Source organism: Sinocyclocheilus rhinocerous, unplaced genomic scaffold (genome assembly GCF_001515625.1).
Source record: "Sinocyclocheilus rhinocerous isolate Xijiao unplaced genomic scaffold, SAMN03320098_v1.1 scaffold273, whole genome shotgun sequence".
Lineage (NCBI taxonomy): Eukaryota > Metazoa > Chordata > Actinopteri > Cypriniformes > Cyprinidae > Sinocyclocheilus > Sinocyclocheilus rhinocerous.
In genome coordinates, this window is record NW_015656360.1 from 1,178,508 (window position 1) to 1,194,722 (window position 16,215).

Here is a 16,215-nt window from a genome sequence, read left to right on the forward strand (position 1 = left end):
TTAATAATAGTAGTAGACAGGATGTATAATAATACTACTATTACTACTACTACTACTACTAGGGATGTAACGATTTACTCAACTCAAGATTCGATTCGATTCACAATTTTGATTTCACCATTCGATTTTCACCATTCATTCACCAATCACAAAATGAGATTGAAGACATTATACAGTAAATGAAAAGGTGTCGTTTTATTAGGCTATTGCTGCACGTTTCTTTGTAATATTGAAATACAACTAAACTAAATTCAAATTTTAAAACAAACCCCAAATCAAACAAGTTACACAAATAAAAAAAATCACTTAATATGAACAAACTAAGGCTTTCTCTGTGCTCTTTCCATTTAAAATTAGAGGCAACCACTGGATTTTAATCATGATCCAAACAAAGAAGCAGCATGAGTAGTTTTTAATCTAAATTAGACTGTATAATTTCAAAATTTGAAGCAAAAACAGAATGGTCTGACTCTGACTTTAGTTTTGTGAAACTATACTACATAAAACATCTCTGAACGAAACAGCACACGAGCTGAATGAGATGCAGATTCACTCTCTGACAGCAGGTGGTGCTTATGAACAGCAATAATACAGTGTTTCCTGGGTTACCGCTGTAAACAAAGCAGAGCTGCGCTTATGATGACCGCTACTTTAATATGCATTGTTCAGAGGAAAGATGAAAGAAAATACCACGTAAACTTTTCTAAAGATAGTCAGTTCCCCTCAGAGATACATTCATATGAACTCCTACTCCAATTGTATCGCGATTTGTTTGGCATCTCAACCGATCTGAATAGTCACATATTTGAATCGATTTCCGACCGGCTCGCGGTTAATCGTTACATCCCTAACTAATACTGATATAGTTATATATTATTATTATTATTATTATTATTATTATATTGTGTGAGGGACTAAGCCATTTGGCATAATATTTGAAAACATTTTCAATGACAAATTATCATTTATAATCATTAAATGAAGATGAAAATCTGACAAATTTTGGGAAGCAACACTCATCTAATTTGATATAGGACTTTTCCAGGGTGTTTATAACCACTTGTACTTGTATTTATTTTACAATTCAATTTTAATTTGAAAAAAAAATTGTAAAAAGGATATATAATAATAATAAATGTGTCACGATTCGCTGCTGGAAGGAACGATGGAAACGGACAGCCGATGGGCCAGGGTGACGAGGAGGATCTGGAGGGCCGAGGCGGAACTAATGGCCCCAGCGACCGACGCGGAGGTGGGGATCTGAAAGGCCGTGGTGGAGCCGGAGCGACAGAGGACCAAGGAGGAGCCGACGGGATGGAGGAGCCTGACAGAGCCGGAGGGATGGAGGGACAAGGCGCAGCCGGAGGAGTGGAGTCCCGAGACGACGAATGGTCGATGCCAGACCAAGGCGGAGCCGGAGGGACGAGGGAGCCCAGCGGAGCCAGTGAACTGATGGGCCACGGCGGAGAGGAGGGAGCTAGGAGCCATGGTGGAGCCGCAGGGTCGACGGGCCGAGGCGGAGTCCGGGGCTTAGAGGCTGGAGGCAAGGGATTCTCCAGCCACAGTGACGATGGAGGATGGCAGACCCGCGGAGCTCGCAGCGTACCGATGGTGGGCTGAGGGCGAGCAGAGGGGCAGCCAGACGAGAGCGGGTGGAGGAGGAGGCAGGAGCGGACGGGAGGGCGGGCATTTGTTAGCCTCCGGGCTTTCAGGGCTTAACTCAGGAACGGGAGCCCTCTCTGGGCTTGACGTGAAACCGGAGCCCTCTCTCCTTCGGTCTGGCTGTGCTCTGGATCGGGGATAGACGCGCTCCAGACACCGGATAATGGCTTCCCTCCAGCTCAGTCCAGAGGTGTCTGGGAGGTCGACGGGACGATAGGACAAAGCATCAGTCTCAGCAAGAATACAGCAACTTTTTCAGGGTGTTTGTAACTGCTTGTACTTTTGTTTTTTAATCGACGGGACGATAGTAATTTGTCCCGATCCAGAACAGTGAGTTCAGCGCAGTGGCGTAAAACGCCGTTAAAACGGTGAGCTGGCTGAACTCAACCGCATACTCCAATAGGGAAAGGTCTTTGCGGGTGAGGGAGGTGAACTTTGCGGCAAGGGAATCCATGGGGAACATGGGGAAAAACAGAAAACAAACACTGTAGAAAACACGGAAAACAAACGAAGGGGAAAAACGCAAATAAAATTACTTTTGTAGGTCGGGTCTTCTGTCACGATTCGCTGCTGGAAGGAACGATGGAGACGTGGATAACATAAAAATATTGAAATACAACTAAACTAAATTCAAATTTTAAAACAAACCCCAAATCAAACAAGTTACACAAATAAAAAAAATCACTTAATATGAACAAACTAAGGCTTTCTCTGTGCTCTTTCCATTTAAAATTAGAGGCAACCACTGGATTTTAATCATGATCCAAACAAAGAAGCAGCATGAGTAGTTTTTAATCTAAATTAGACTGTATAATTTCAAAATTTGAAGCAACAAACACTGTAGAAAACACGGAAAACAAACGAAGGGGAAAAACGCAAATAAAATTACTTTTGTAGGTCGGGTCTTCTGTCACGATTCGCTGCTGGAAGGAACGATGGAGACGTGGATAACATAAACTGTATTTAATTAGAGAATCACAGGGGTAAATCCACAACAGGAACAGGGGTAAACACACGTAATCCAACATGTAGACCCGACAAACACAGACTGAACAGACTGCGGCTAAAATACACAGGATAACGAGAGAATTGGGAGGAACACAGGTGAACAGAATGACTAATTAGACAGGGGAGAAACTGGGTCACGGAGCACATGGGGAGGGAAAACACAAAGACAGTCCAGGGGCGTGACAGTATGAAGGGCTAAGCCATTTGGCATAATATTTTAAAACAATGTCAACAAATTATCATTTAAAATAATTAAGACAAAAATGGAAATCTGATCATTTACAAGGCAAGCTTATATATATATATATATATTATTTATTTATTTATTTTTACAAACTGAGTATTTGAAGTGTGAAATAAGAATCATCTTGCCAGCATATGACAAACCAACAGTGCCCTTTTCAAAATGTATAAATGATCAATGACTCAAAAACAATACTAAGGTGCCATTTAAAATGTCAAATGGAATGTCAGGCTGAGCTGATTTTCCCTTGAAAGCAACCAAATCATTACAAAGCAAATTTTACAGTGACTTTTGACATGACACTAAAGGCATTCATCTATAAAGAGATGTTTAAAGGCCTTTTCTTGGTTGCTCATTCAATCAATGTCATCTGAAGAATACCGTTTCCTAAAGGCAGCTTTGATGACATTATGAGAAAACTTCCTCTCTCTAATTCTTTGTAAGATTTTTGCATGAAAAACCCTGTAATTGGCAGGAAAGTAGTGTTCAGTTTGAGACTACTAAATAATTTAAGACATTTTTATCAAAATAATGAATGTGGTTTAGCATCGCTAATGATACAAATTTGCCAAATGTAAACTTTCATTTTCAGAAGTTTACGATTTTTTGTTGTCATTTTGTTCTCCAACAGTCATTCCAAAATTGAATTAGTTATGTGAATTAAATTAGTTATGCGGTTTAAAGTATCGGTATGAGGCCTGTGACTATCAAAGTCTTAATATTAAAGCAACTTGTATGAGAAAACTGAACTAAACTAATACAGCTGTCCAAACTTCATGAGATATTTTCTGATTTATTCCAGGAAAATTACCATGCAAAAACTCTGCATATTTGAGCCTATTTGATTTTGGACAGTAATTTGTACTCTTAAAAATCATCTGTGAGCGGTAATCAGTGGAAGCATGCGGAGACCAACTGAGGGATTTGATTACTGCAATTTAAATATCGCCAGGGCTTTTGAGCTCTACCAGCCAGCACTGAAATTATTTTCTCTGAGAATTTTAGCTCAGAAGGACTGATATTCTTTTTTTTTTTTTTTGAGGCAGAATGTGGAGTTTCACAGTTTTTAATCCCTTACTTCTAAAGCAGCACAAATTATATGGATGTGCAAAGCTGACAGTGCCTGGCTGGTAGAGACTGACCACCGCTGACCATGTTTATTTCCTATGCTGCTCTTTAACTAATCTTGTATTCTCAGTGCATGTGATTCTCTGGACTGTTTTAATCTAATACAAATACCTTTTTGTATATTGTTTTTCAAATTATAGCAAAATATATTCGATTTAAAAAAAAATAAGTACTGTGTGTGTGTGTGTGTACAGACTATATATACAGACTAATATTCAAAAATTGAAATCAGTAAGATTTTTTGAAAGGTTTTTGTTCACTAAGGCTGCATTTATTTTATATAAAATACAGTAAAGCCAGTGATATTGTCAAATGTTATTACAATTTAAAATAACTATTTTCTATTTTGATATATTTTTTAAAACTAATGTATTCCTGATGGTAAAGCTGAATTTTCAGCATGCATTGCTCCAGTCTTCAGTGTCACATGACACTTCAGAAATCATTCAAATATGCTGATTTGCTGCTCAAGAAACATTTCTTATTATTATCAATGTTGAAAACAGTTGTGCTTCTTAATGTTTGAGAAAACCATGCATCAAATATGCTGATTTGCTGCTCAAGAAACATTTCTTATTTCTTATCAATGTTGTTAATATTTTTATGGAAACTGTGATAATTTTTTCAGGATTCTTTAATGTGGTCTAATGTTTAACATCAGTCAAAAAAAGAGCAATTGAGGTGCATCATTACATGATTTCTCTCGTTTCTATCTCAAACCTCCATCCTTCCTTTGACTTTCACTCCTATACATGTTTCCCTGACCCATATGCGTATATATGTGTGTGCGTGTCTCATCAGTGAGGTGGTTGTGTTCAATAAAGCACAGAGCGGGTTCCTCCGATGTGCTCTCCTCTTTCTCTTCCCTTAGGCACTGAGCTGCAATCACTCTCTCCCTCCTGCCTTCTAATAACATGTCATCCCTCCTTCACTGCTCTGACAGCACAGTGAAGCTGATGAGGACAGATTCAAGTGCCTGTGTTTCTTTAACCTTCCTCATCTCTGCTCTCCTCTCCTGTTCTCCACCTGCCATTTCCCTCAGAAAGGCCAGGAGCAGCTAAACTCGGTTGCTCTCTGTGCTCGTGTACATGTGTGTGTGAGCAACTGCTTTCTACTAGACCTTTGTTTCCAGCACTGCCCCTCTGAAGAGCGCTGCGCACTAAACCTTTGCAGCAGACAGCAGCTCAACTAAAATAATTTCTCCTTCGCTCCAGTGACAGCATTGCTATGGCAATCTTTAGCCCTCTGGAGGTGGAGATGCTGATGTGATATGCTGGGCTAGTGGCTTGAGAAGACTGGATCAGACAGGGCAGTTGAGTGGGACAGTAATCAAACACACACACACACTTCTCAAGCTATGCATAATACAAATAATGACAATACAAACGTCCAAAAAACGTATTTCAAAGTACTATCAGGGTCAGTATCACTAATACTGATACTAATGCTAATGCCTCTATTAAACAGAAAGTTATTTTGATTGCTTTCTGATAAAATGGTTTATTATAACCTTTTAACATTTCAAAGCCATTATTAACACGAATTATGCAAATAACCCTTGTGTTTTCCATCAACAACAACAACAACAACAACAAAAATCAACATATACTTTAAAGGACAAATATTGCCTATCCTACCCAACTATTTTTCTGTTTTGCTAACAAAACAGAAAAAGTTATTTTAGTATCATTGATATATTATAGTTTGTTAATATTTTTAATTAAATTTAATTTTTATATTTTCTGTTTTCATCTTAACTTTAAAAGATTTAGTAATTTTGTTGTTTTTGTCACTTTTAATAGTTTTTGATTTTACATCAAAAAAATGTCTAGTCTTTATTATATTTTAGTTTTTAGTTTCAGTTTAATTTGTTTTTAGTTTCAGTTTATTCAACTAACTAAACAAAAATGAGAAATAATGCTTTGGCAACTAGCTGAAATAAAGTTTTTATATTTTATTTTATTTTATGTTTATTTTATTTAAAGTAATGAAATTTATTTAGTTTTAGTTAACAATAATAACCCTGTTACAAAGTTCAAATTTTCAGCCATAATAGAGCCAACTAGGGCCATAAAAGATTCTTAATATTTTTCTGATTAAGAATTTTGACCTTCTCATATTAAGAATATTTTATGAATGCTTAAGGTTGCATTTTTGGAATATTTAGACTCCAGATTCATGAAATACATATTAAATATTGTGTATGTTTATGTGGAATTACGTAGATTATTAAATGCATGAACATTCATTTTAACAATCTAGAGCATGAAATCATGCTCACTTTGAAGCTTGCAAATAGTTTGACTTTTTCTGTATTTAGACAAATGAGCAAAAACTGTTACACTGCAAATTAGTGGCTTCATGTGTTTAATCATAATGACATTCAGACATGGCAGAGTTATTAAAGGGGTCATATGATGCTGCTAAAAAGAACATTATTTTGTGTATTTGGTGTAATGAAATGTGTTTATGCGGTTTAAAGTAAAAAAAACACATTATTTTCCACATACTGTACATTATTGTTTCTCCTCTATGCCCCGCCTTTTTGAAACGCGTCGATTTTTACAAAACTAATCGGTCTGAAAAGCGAGGTGTGCTCTCGCATCGTATGACCCCTTTAAAAACAGATTACAATATACATGCACAAAAATGCACACACATATATGTGTATATATATTTGTAGCAATAGCCAAAAATACATGGTATGGGTCAAAATTATAGATTTTTCTTTTATGCCAAAAATCATTAGGATATTAAGTAAAGATCATGTTCCATGAAAATATTTTGTAAATTTCCTACTGTAAATATATTAAAACTTAATTTTTGATTAGTAATATGCATTGCTAAGAACTTCATTTGGACAACTTTAAAGGTGATTTTCTCAATATTTTGATTTATTTTGATTTTATCAATATTTTGCACCCTCAGATTCCAGATTTTTAAATAGTTGTATCTCGGCCAAATATCATCCTATCCTAACAAACCATACATCAATGGAAAGCTTGTTTATTCAGCTTTCAGATGATGTATAAATCTCTTGTCTAAATCTCTATACCCTTATGACTGGTTTTGTGGTCCAGGGTCACATATGTTATCTGTATAACAGTATATCAGTATACCATTAGTATCAAAAGATTTGACACATCAAGTTCAATTCACTGATTCCTAATGTTTGAGAAAAAACAAATACACAAGAATATTGTGAATCCAATGAGAATTAGAATATTGTGCATCCAATGACAGCTCTCCATTTCAATGGAGGAATACACTCATGTATCTACATTTTATACTTCATTCAGAGGTATACACAAACAAGCGAACATCTTTAGTTTGACCTTCACATTTTTGCTTATACTATTAAGGCCTTATTGCATTGTGCCATGGTACAGCGATGAAGAGCCAGGTTGATGGATAACTGTAGAAAAGCACAGTGAGGCACAGAGGATTCAATAACCTCGATTCTTCATCACACATTGACATCCCATCTTCTCACCATCTGGATTTTCACTGAAATCAGCTTCTCCTTCACCAATAATACCTTTTTAAATGCCTCTGCCCACATTTATCTGCCTTTGCTTGCTAAATCCTGTTTTTTACTTGCTCCAAAATCAGTATTAAGGAATCTTCTTTTTGTGTGTGTGCTGTAATGGATGAGAATGACAGCTGTCCGTCTTTCCTTGTGGACCAATAAAGCACATTATGATCATTATGGTGGGCATATTATATGCCATTAGACTCAGGTCCTCTCTCGATAATAATTATCTACCCATCTCTGTTCGAGCCTCATTCATATGCAGTCACTTCACAGTATTGCATTACAATTGTTACCTTGGAAAATGTCAAATAGTTTAATCTCTGCAGATTCTATGGAACGACCATTCAGACATATAAAGAGTGAATTTTCCCTCAAATCATAACCCTAAAGCACAGTACACATCATCATACACCAACCCAGACCTTTGGGTTTCCATGGCGACCATGATGATGGTGGAGGGGTGCTGTATTTTTGCAGTGTTTCGTGAGATGAGGAAAGTAACGAAACTGTGGGGAGCTGTGTTTACAGGGCACTGATGAGATCTGAATGTGACAGGCCATTACAGCATCTAGTGCACAGCAAGTTTTAGGAGGGGACAGAAAAAAAAGGCATCAGAATTACAAACACTAAATTTTATTTACTGTACGCACTCATGTATGTGAAACCTGTGCATGTTTGTGCACAAAAATCACTATTCATCAAAACATTGGCTTTAGAAACATGGAATGTTTTGAGTCGAAATGTACATTTTCTCTACTTTGACATTTAGAATAAGTTGTCAACATCTTTAAATACACTAATAAATTACACTAATAATTAAACATTGTAATACTGTTTTTTTAGGCAGCATTTATTCTATTATTCTACTATTCTAGTCTATTGTGCTCTTATTCTAGTTTTAATTTAGAAATATACACATTCGCATTGAACAAAGTTTACAAAGAGTGACTGGTTTGTCCATGTTTCTTTCTTTTTTTTTTTTTTTTCCATCGCTGTTGTTGTAATGTATTGGGAAGCCAGAATGCGTATCCATCGAAAAAAACATACATTAGCCGAACTCTGTCTGTTTTGCGTGTTGTTATTTTTAATAAGCCACATTACAGATGTATTGTCAGATTTAAGTTGTACCGCGGTGCAAGTGTGTGCCGAACCGTGGGTGGAAAATGGTACGGTTCGATTTTTTACCGAGAACGTTACACCCCTAATACGCATGTACACACAAGAGAAAACTATCACTCAATGTCCTTATAGTATAGGGTCATTCAGTGTCAACTCAACCAGAAGTCACCTGGCTCAAATTTTTGATTTTGTCAATAAAATTTTTTTTTTTTAATCTTACGAAAGAAACATGTATGGTGATGACAGCCAAAATATTAAATGTCACGGATGTGAAGTTTCTGAAATTCGGGTTGATTTGACACGGAATGACCCTATAGCTTGTGTGCCAGAGATTGCGTGTGAAGCTGGATATGAGCTGTCGATTTGATGCAGAGGAAAATGTGATCTGACACCATAAAAGAGGTCAGATAACCAATGAAATGTTCACAGATGTGCAAATACTCAAACAGAGCAAAGAGCAAAACCATGTTCCTACTGTATATAAACACAAAATGCATCAAGCATGCATAAAGGTGAGATCACACATGCACATTTACACCTGCATACACACAATGAATAACTAAAGGGGCACTCAAGATAAAACAGACATTTACAATATGCCTTTCTCAACTCTTAGAAATCACTGAACTTATTCATAATTATTTAACAAAAAAACAAAACAAAACACTGACTGCCTACTATGGGAAAAAAACTGAATTTGAATTGTAGAGCAAACAGTTTGTTGAGATGGATGGATGTGCATCTAAAAACAATTCACATAAAAGTAAAATTTACTATTTGAACATGAATTAAATAAAAAAAATTAAATATGCATTTTAGATTTTATTTTAGACATTTTAATAAATAAATAATATTTTAGCATTTTATTTTATTTAACTTCATGAATTAAATAGTTTCAAATATCAAATTTTTTTCCCTATTAATTTATTTTTCTATTTACATTTTTATGTTTGAATTCTTAAATTAATAACAGATTCCTTCATTTTATTTTCATGTGTCACTTCTAGTCCTCCATAAAAAGAAGGCATGGAATTATGAATTGATGAGGTGACATAGACATGACCTTTAACATACTTCGATCAGCTATAACAAAGCGCTAACTTTGCAAAGAAATATGAAGAAAAATGTCTTCTCAATTATACTTTGTTCCTTTATGGCAGTGTGGGGAATAAAGGAGAAATAAACTCTCATCCATCCATCTTTCCTCCACGATGGCCTTCAAACAGTCCTTCAGGATTTAGAGGGGAGGAGAGATGCTCTGTGTGGTGGACTTGTTGAGCTTGTCAAATGAATAACTGCCTTCAAATTTCAAAGGGCCCATAGATTCAGCGATCAATGCCGGGTGAGTGCATGCGTGCGTGCATGTGTGATGCATGCGCCTGCTTTCTCTCCTGGGAGACACTGGGTGAGGTTACTATGGCACTGAACTAGAGGTGTGTGATGCTGAATTCGATATGAATATTTAGGAGACGTGCCTCACCGAACAAACAGCCCCCAGATGTTGAGGAGAGAGAAAGACAGGAGGTTTCTTTTTCTTATCTGTTCCTGTTCTTTTTCTCTCTCCTCTCAGACTCTATAAATAAGTAAGGTTCTGTTTCCAAGGTAACAAGTCCCCTGAGATTCGGTCCCTTCTACTATTAGGGGGAAAAGGTGCGAGAGGAACCAACACACAACAGGTCTCACAGTACTTGCAACTTCAACACACTTTATCTATACACAAATGTTTACAATCAAACATAAGCTGGAGACATAAATCTATCTACATGCCTTGTGTTTCCCATCATTCCCTCCTGCCGTGTTTGTGTTGCCAACAATGCATTGCTCTAGGGCAGTGGTTCTCAACCTTTTTTTCCACCGGGCCGCACTATGGTCCAAGTGCAAGTCTCGCGGGCCGCACGCATATCATTTACATATTATGTCAGCAATACAAACCAACCTGATGTATAATATTTAGGCCTAAATATTATGATATCTAATCGATTACATTCATTGAAATAAATAAATAATTCTACTCCCCATAAATAACACCCAATTTTGTGAAATTCGGCTCGAAAGGAGTAACAGCACAATCATAGGCGGAGTTTCACTTTTATGCGCTAAAATATCTAGGGTTTGGCTTTGTTTGCGTGTGCAGACCGATCGGTGTATGACATCGGCTCCTTGTGTTTTCGAAACGCTGTCGAGGTACTTTGAATCAAAGCAATATCGAAATCCTGGCCAGGACGCGTCCTGGGAAAAAAGCACGTATGGTCACCCTACATTGCTCCCCATCAGCAGCCCCCTTTAAATCACAGCATATGGGGACGGCTTTGTGCTGAGATGCATGAATAAGTGCTCATAAACTGGTGGGAAATTTACAGGTACACTGCTACAGCATGTCAGTAACAGTGAGAACAGATGCCTAGCCATAGATATTTGAATGCTGCTTCTGCAATTAACTCTTTATTGCAGTTCATATCTGACTGCTGACTTTGCTCAATGCAGTATTGTAAAGAAAACCAGAGAAGCTTAATATAATTTAAGCATTAACAGGTACATCCTAGTTGCATTTAACTAACATGAGTGTGGATAAATAACAAGGCCTCTCACCTGCAGTTATTGTGAACGGCTCCCTCTTGTGGTGGTTTTGGTGTTTGAAAGCCGAGCAGTGGCCTGGAACAATGTCATTTGGAGACCGAACCCGGAACAATCCATTCGGCTGCATGGTCGATTTAACCAAGCCATTTTCACTTGGCTGTGGACCAGTAAAACACTAGTGTACCCGAGTCAAATTCACTCACAAGTTTTTATTTGACGAGAGATATTATACTAAATAGCGGCCGGAGAAAACCACCTGTGCCGCGTGTGTGCCTGGGAAAAAAGCACGTATGGTCACCCTACATTGCTCCCCATAAGCAGCCCCCTTTAAATCACAGCATATGGGGACGGCTTTGTGCTGAGATGCATGAATAAGTGCTCATAAACTGGTGGGAAATTTACAGGTACACTGCTACAGCATGTCAGTAACAGTGAGAACAGATGCCTAGCCATAGATATTTGAATGCTGCTTCTGCAATTAACTCTTTATTGCAGTTCATATCTGACTGCTGACTTTGCTCAATGCAGTATTGTAAAGAAAACCAGAGAAGCTTAATATAATTTAAGCATTAACAGGTACATACTAGTTGCATTTAACTAACATGAGTGTGGATAAATAACAAGGCCTCTCGCCTGCAGTTATTGTGAACGGCTCCCTCTTGTGGTGGTTTTGGTGTTTGAAAGCCGAGCAGTGGCCTGGAACAATGTCATTTGGAGACCGAACCCGGAACAATCCATTCGGCTGCATGGTCGATTTAACCAAGCCATTTTCACTTGGCTGTGGACCAGTAAAACACTAGTGTACCCGAGTCAAATTCACTCACAAGTTTTTATTTGACGAGAGATATTATACTAAATAGCGGCCGGAGAAAACCACCTGTGCCGCGTGTGTGCCACGTTATCTGTTGATTGTTTTGATTGAATCAGAACTACCGATTCACGAACGAGTCACTCGTTTGATTCACTTCAATGCTTAGGACAAAACGTTAGCAAAACGGTTTCAATCGATTCGCGATTCAGTCTGAATCATTCGGACAGCTCGGTCACGTCGTGCCGAATCGTTTGGAGCGATTTAGAAAAACCTTTATGACACAGACACCAAAAATAGCTGGATGAATTAAATGTTTACCTTTAATCAATTAAACCCAAACCTACAAAATAATTTTATCGTTTTTCAGTCATGAAGACGTTTTATTAAATTTAATTCCTGCCCATGCAACATTTGAATGACTCAATTTCCGGTCAAAACAATCCACATGTTGTAGCAAGTTGGATAAATAGTTTTTTTTTTTGTTTTTTTTGCCATTATATATTTTTATTTTATATTATAATGTGTTCTTCACCAGGTGCATCAGCCTACCATTGTGAGAGACCTTCATACAGCTTGGTACTGGGTACACAATCACAGAGACTTATTCCGTGGAGAGGTAAGCCTGCTTTTCTGCAGATGAACAGTGAAGATCAACCAAATGTACTCAGGAAGGCCCAGGGGAGTGAATTCCCTGAAGCAAATGATGACTTTTTGTTTATATTTCAGTCTCAAGATGACATGGAAACATTTTTGTCATACTGTGTTGATGAACAAGGCCTGAAGGTCAATGCCATGTTCCTCAATCAGCAATTGTAGTAGATGAGTGAGGGAGGGAGGGAATGAATGAATTTATGAATAAATAAATTGAATAAATAAATATTTTGTGTTTCTTAGATGCAGACATTTGTTAAAGTATGCTGAAATAAGTAAAACATATCTTTTAGAAAATTATTAATTAAATGTAAAACACACACATATATACTCATCTGTATTACCCAAATAGAGTAGCAAATGTAAACTATTTTTTTTCTTTTATTTAATTTTACTGAATTAATTGTGCAAATGTAATCGATTACTCAATTTAATCAATATAATTGAATTTATATATTTGATCAAAAAAGTGCATTTATATCAAGAGAATCACTAGTAAAGGACTATTTCCGGTACGGATCGGGTAGTGTCAACACATGAAAACATTACATTATTATTAGTATTATAACAACAGTATTATTATAACTACGGTAAGCCTGCTTTTCTGCAGATGAACAGTGAAGATCAACCAAATGTACTCAGGAAGGCCCAGGGGAGTGAATTCCCTGAAGCAAATGATGACTTTTTGTTTATATTTCAGTCTCAAGATGACATCGAAACATTTTTGTCATACTGTGTTGATGAACAAGGCCTGAAGGTCAATGCCATGTTCCTCAATCAGCAATTGTAGTAGATGAGTGAGGGAAGGAGGGAATGAATGAATTTATGAATAAATAAATTGAATAAATAAATATTTTGTGTTTCTTAGATGCAGACATTTGTTAAAGTATGCTGAAATAAGTCAAACTTATCTTTAGAAAATTAAAAATTAAATGTAAAACACACGCTTATATACACATCTGTATTACCCAAATAGAGTCTAGAAAGTGTAAACTATTTAATGTTTTTTTCTTTTATTTAATTTTACTGAATTAATTGTGCAAATGTAATCGATTACTCAATTTAATCAATATAATTGAATTTATATATTTGATCAAAAAAGTGCATTTATATCAAGAGAATCACTAGTAAAGAAGTATTTCTGGTACGGATCGGGTAGTGTCAACAACACATGAAAACATTACATTATTATTAGTATTATAACAACAATATTATAACTACGTGAAACTGCCGTAAATTGTTTCGTCATACTTCAGACAGGAAGTAGACGCATTTCCGCACATGCGCAGTACAAATCGTGTTTCCGGTACGGATCGAGTAGTGACACCAGCATAATACACGGATATGTTAATCACTGAGTACCATAGGCTACATAATTTTACCACCATCATCTTAACGTTTTTGAAAAGTAATTTTGAGAACTAGTGCTCTGTCATATAAGTCTTTTGGAGATGCTTTAGCCCAGAAACATTTTATAACCTAACGTTAACATGTTTATTTATGGTTATGTATTTTTTAAATCGATGCACTAAGGCCTAGTTGTAAATGTAAATTTATTGTATCATGAACAGTGTGATTAGAGCTAAAGATATGATTGCTGTCAAATTTTATTAATTTGATTTTATATTAACTGTTTAGGAAATTTCTGCGTTTCCCTATTTAGGTGAAGGTGTACTACTAATGAACATTATAGGATGGCCACTAAGTGAACTGACTTCACCTGAACTCAGTAAGCTTATTGAGGCTAAGACTTCCAGCACTGTTGATTAATATGCGCTTCAGTTAAAGAGTCGATGTTAAGGTGTTAATGGACCACACTAGGGATTATGAGAATACGGTATTAACTTTCTGATTACACACACCAAATCTAGTGGGAAGAGTAGCGTAAAATCCCTCCTTGTCTTTCCTCTTTTCGATAATGCTAATTAACATCTTTTAGCTGAGCGGATCCCAGGAAACATCAAAGCGTAGGCCTACGATTAAATTATCACAATTAGTCCACTGGAAGTCATTATCCAGCGATCATCCCAAATATCAGTCATGGGGATTGGGAAATGCAGGGAGGAGAGATGGGTGGAGTACCGTGAGGGTGTAGTAGAAACAATGCAGTAGGGACTAAAAAAATAGAGAATAGAGACAAAAGGGAAAACTGGATGCTCATAATTATACTATACAGGTATTCAAGGGCAGGCTTTAAGATGGTTTAGATCCTACCTGTCCGATCGCTACCATTTTAACTGTTTAGGAAATTTCTGCGTTTCCCTATTTAGGTGAAGGTGTACTACTAATGAACATTATAGGATGGCCACTAAGTGAACTGACTTCAGCTGAACTCAGTAAGCTTATTGAGGCTAAGACTTCCAGCACTGTTGATTAATATGCGCTTCAGTTAAAGAGTCGATGTTAAGGTGTTAATGGACCACACTAGGGATTATGAGAATACGGTATTAACTTTCTGATTACACACACCAAATCTAGTGGGAAGAGTAGCGTAAAATCCCTCCTTGTCTTTCCTCTTTTCGATAATGCTAATTAACATCTTTTAGCTGAGCGGATCCCAGGAAACATCAAAGCGTAGGCCTACGATTAAATTATCACAATTAGTCCACTGGAAGTCATTATCCAGCGATCATCCCAAATATCAGTCATGGGGATTGGGAAATGCAGGGAGGAGAGATGGGTGGAGTACCGTGAGGGTGTAGTAGAAACAATGCAGTAGGGACTAAAAAAATAGAGAATAGAGACAAAAGGGAAAACTGGATGCTCATAATTATACTATACAGGTATTCAAGGGCAGGCTTTAAGATGGTTTAGATCCTACCTGTCCGATCGCTAATCTGATATTTAACAAAACCTAATTTGCGAATGTGTGATGATGGTTCTTCACCTCAGCTAATGTGTGAGTGACATGGGGAAGCTTATACAAGAATGAAGCATTCACACCAGATCTCTCCGGAGCAACACACACCCTTAGTGTGAGTAATGAGATGAATCCATACCGACAGCAGCTTCTCTCACCCTGGTCCCTAATATTTTAGATGAATAAGTTTGATCTTTTGGCCAAAATGTGTCTCTTATTTTTTCAGGTAGATGAATCTATTTCCTCTACGGGATCTCAATCCTGGGCTGAGTTTCCCATGCCCTCTAGTAAGCATGAAGTGTTTTTCTCTATGTGGCAAAACATAAGTGAGTTGTTCTTCGTATTAAGCTGCTAAAATGAAAATAATATCACAATGTGTCTTTTCATTTTTGTAACAGGTGCGGTTTTAATGGGAGATGGAGACTGTCTGGCTCATCTTGTGAGCATTGAGTGATACAATAACTGAACAACTGGGCTTTCGTCACCAACATACAGGAAAGCAGCAAAATAATGAGCAGACTAATGGATGGAGGCAGATCTGAATGTGAGACTGAGGTTGATTGTAAAAAAAAAAGGGGGGGGGGGGGTTAATTCTGATTCTAAAAATAATATATAGTGAT

The 16,215-nt window shown here is 37.0% G+C and overlaps 1 protein-coding gene across 1 annotated transcript in view; it reads right to left on the reverse strand.

The window, feature by feature from the left end:
- The window catches only part of LOC107720081 (SRC kinase signaling inhibitor 1-like), a 136,643-nt gene extending 125,243 nt beyond the window's left edge, over positions 1-11,400 (reverse strand). Inside the window, exon 1 of the mRNA XM_016527687.1 lies at positions 11,286-11,400. Within this exon, the coding sequence (XP_016383173.1) occupies positions 11,286-11,400 (115 nt within the window). The remainder of the gene's footprint in view (positions 1-11,285) is intronic.
- Between the last annotated feature and the right edge of the window lie 4,815 nt (positions 11,401-16,215).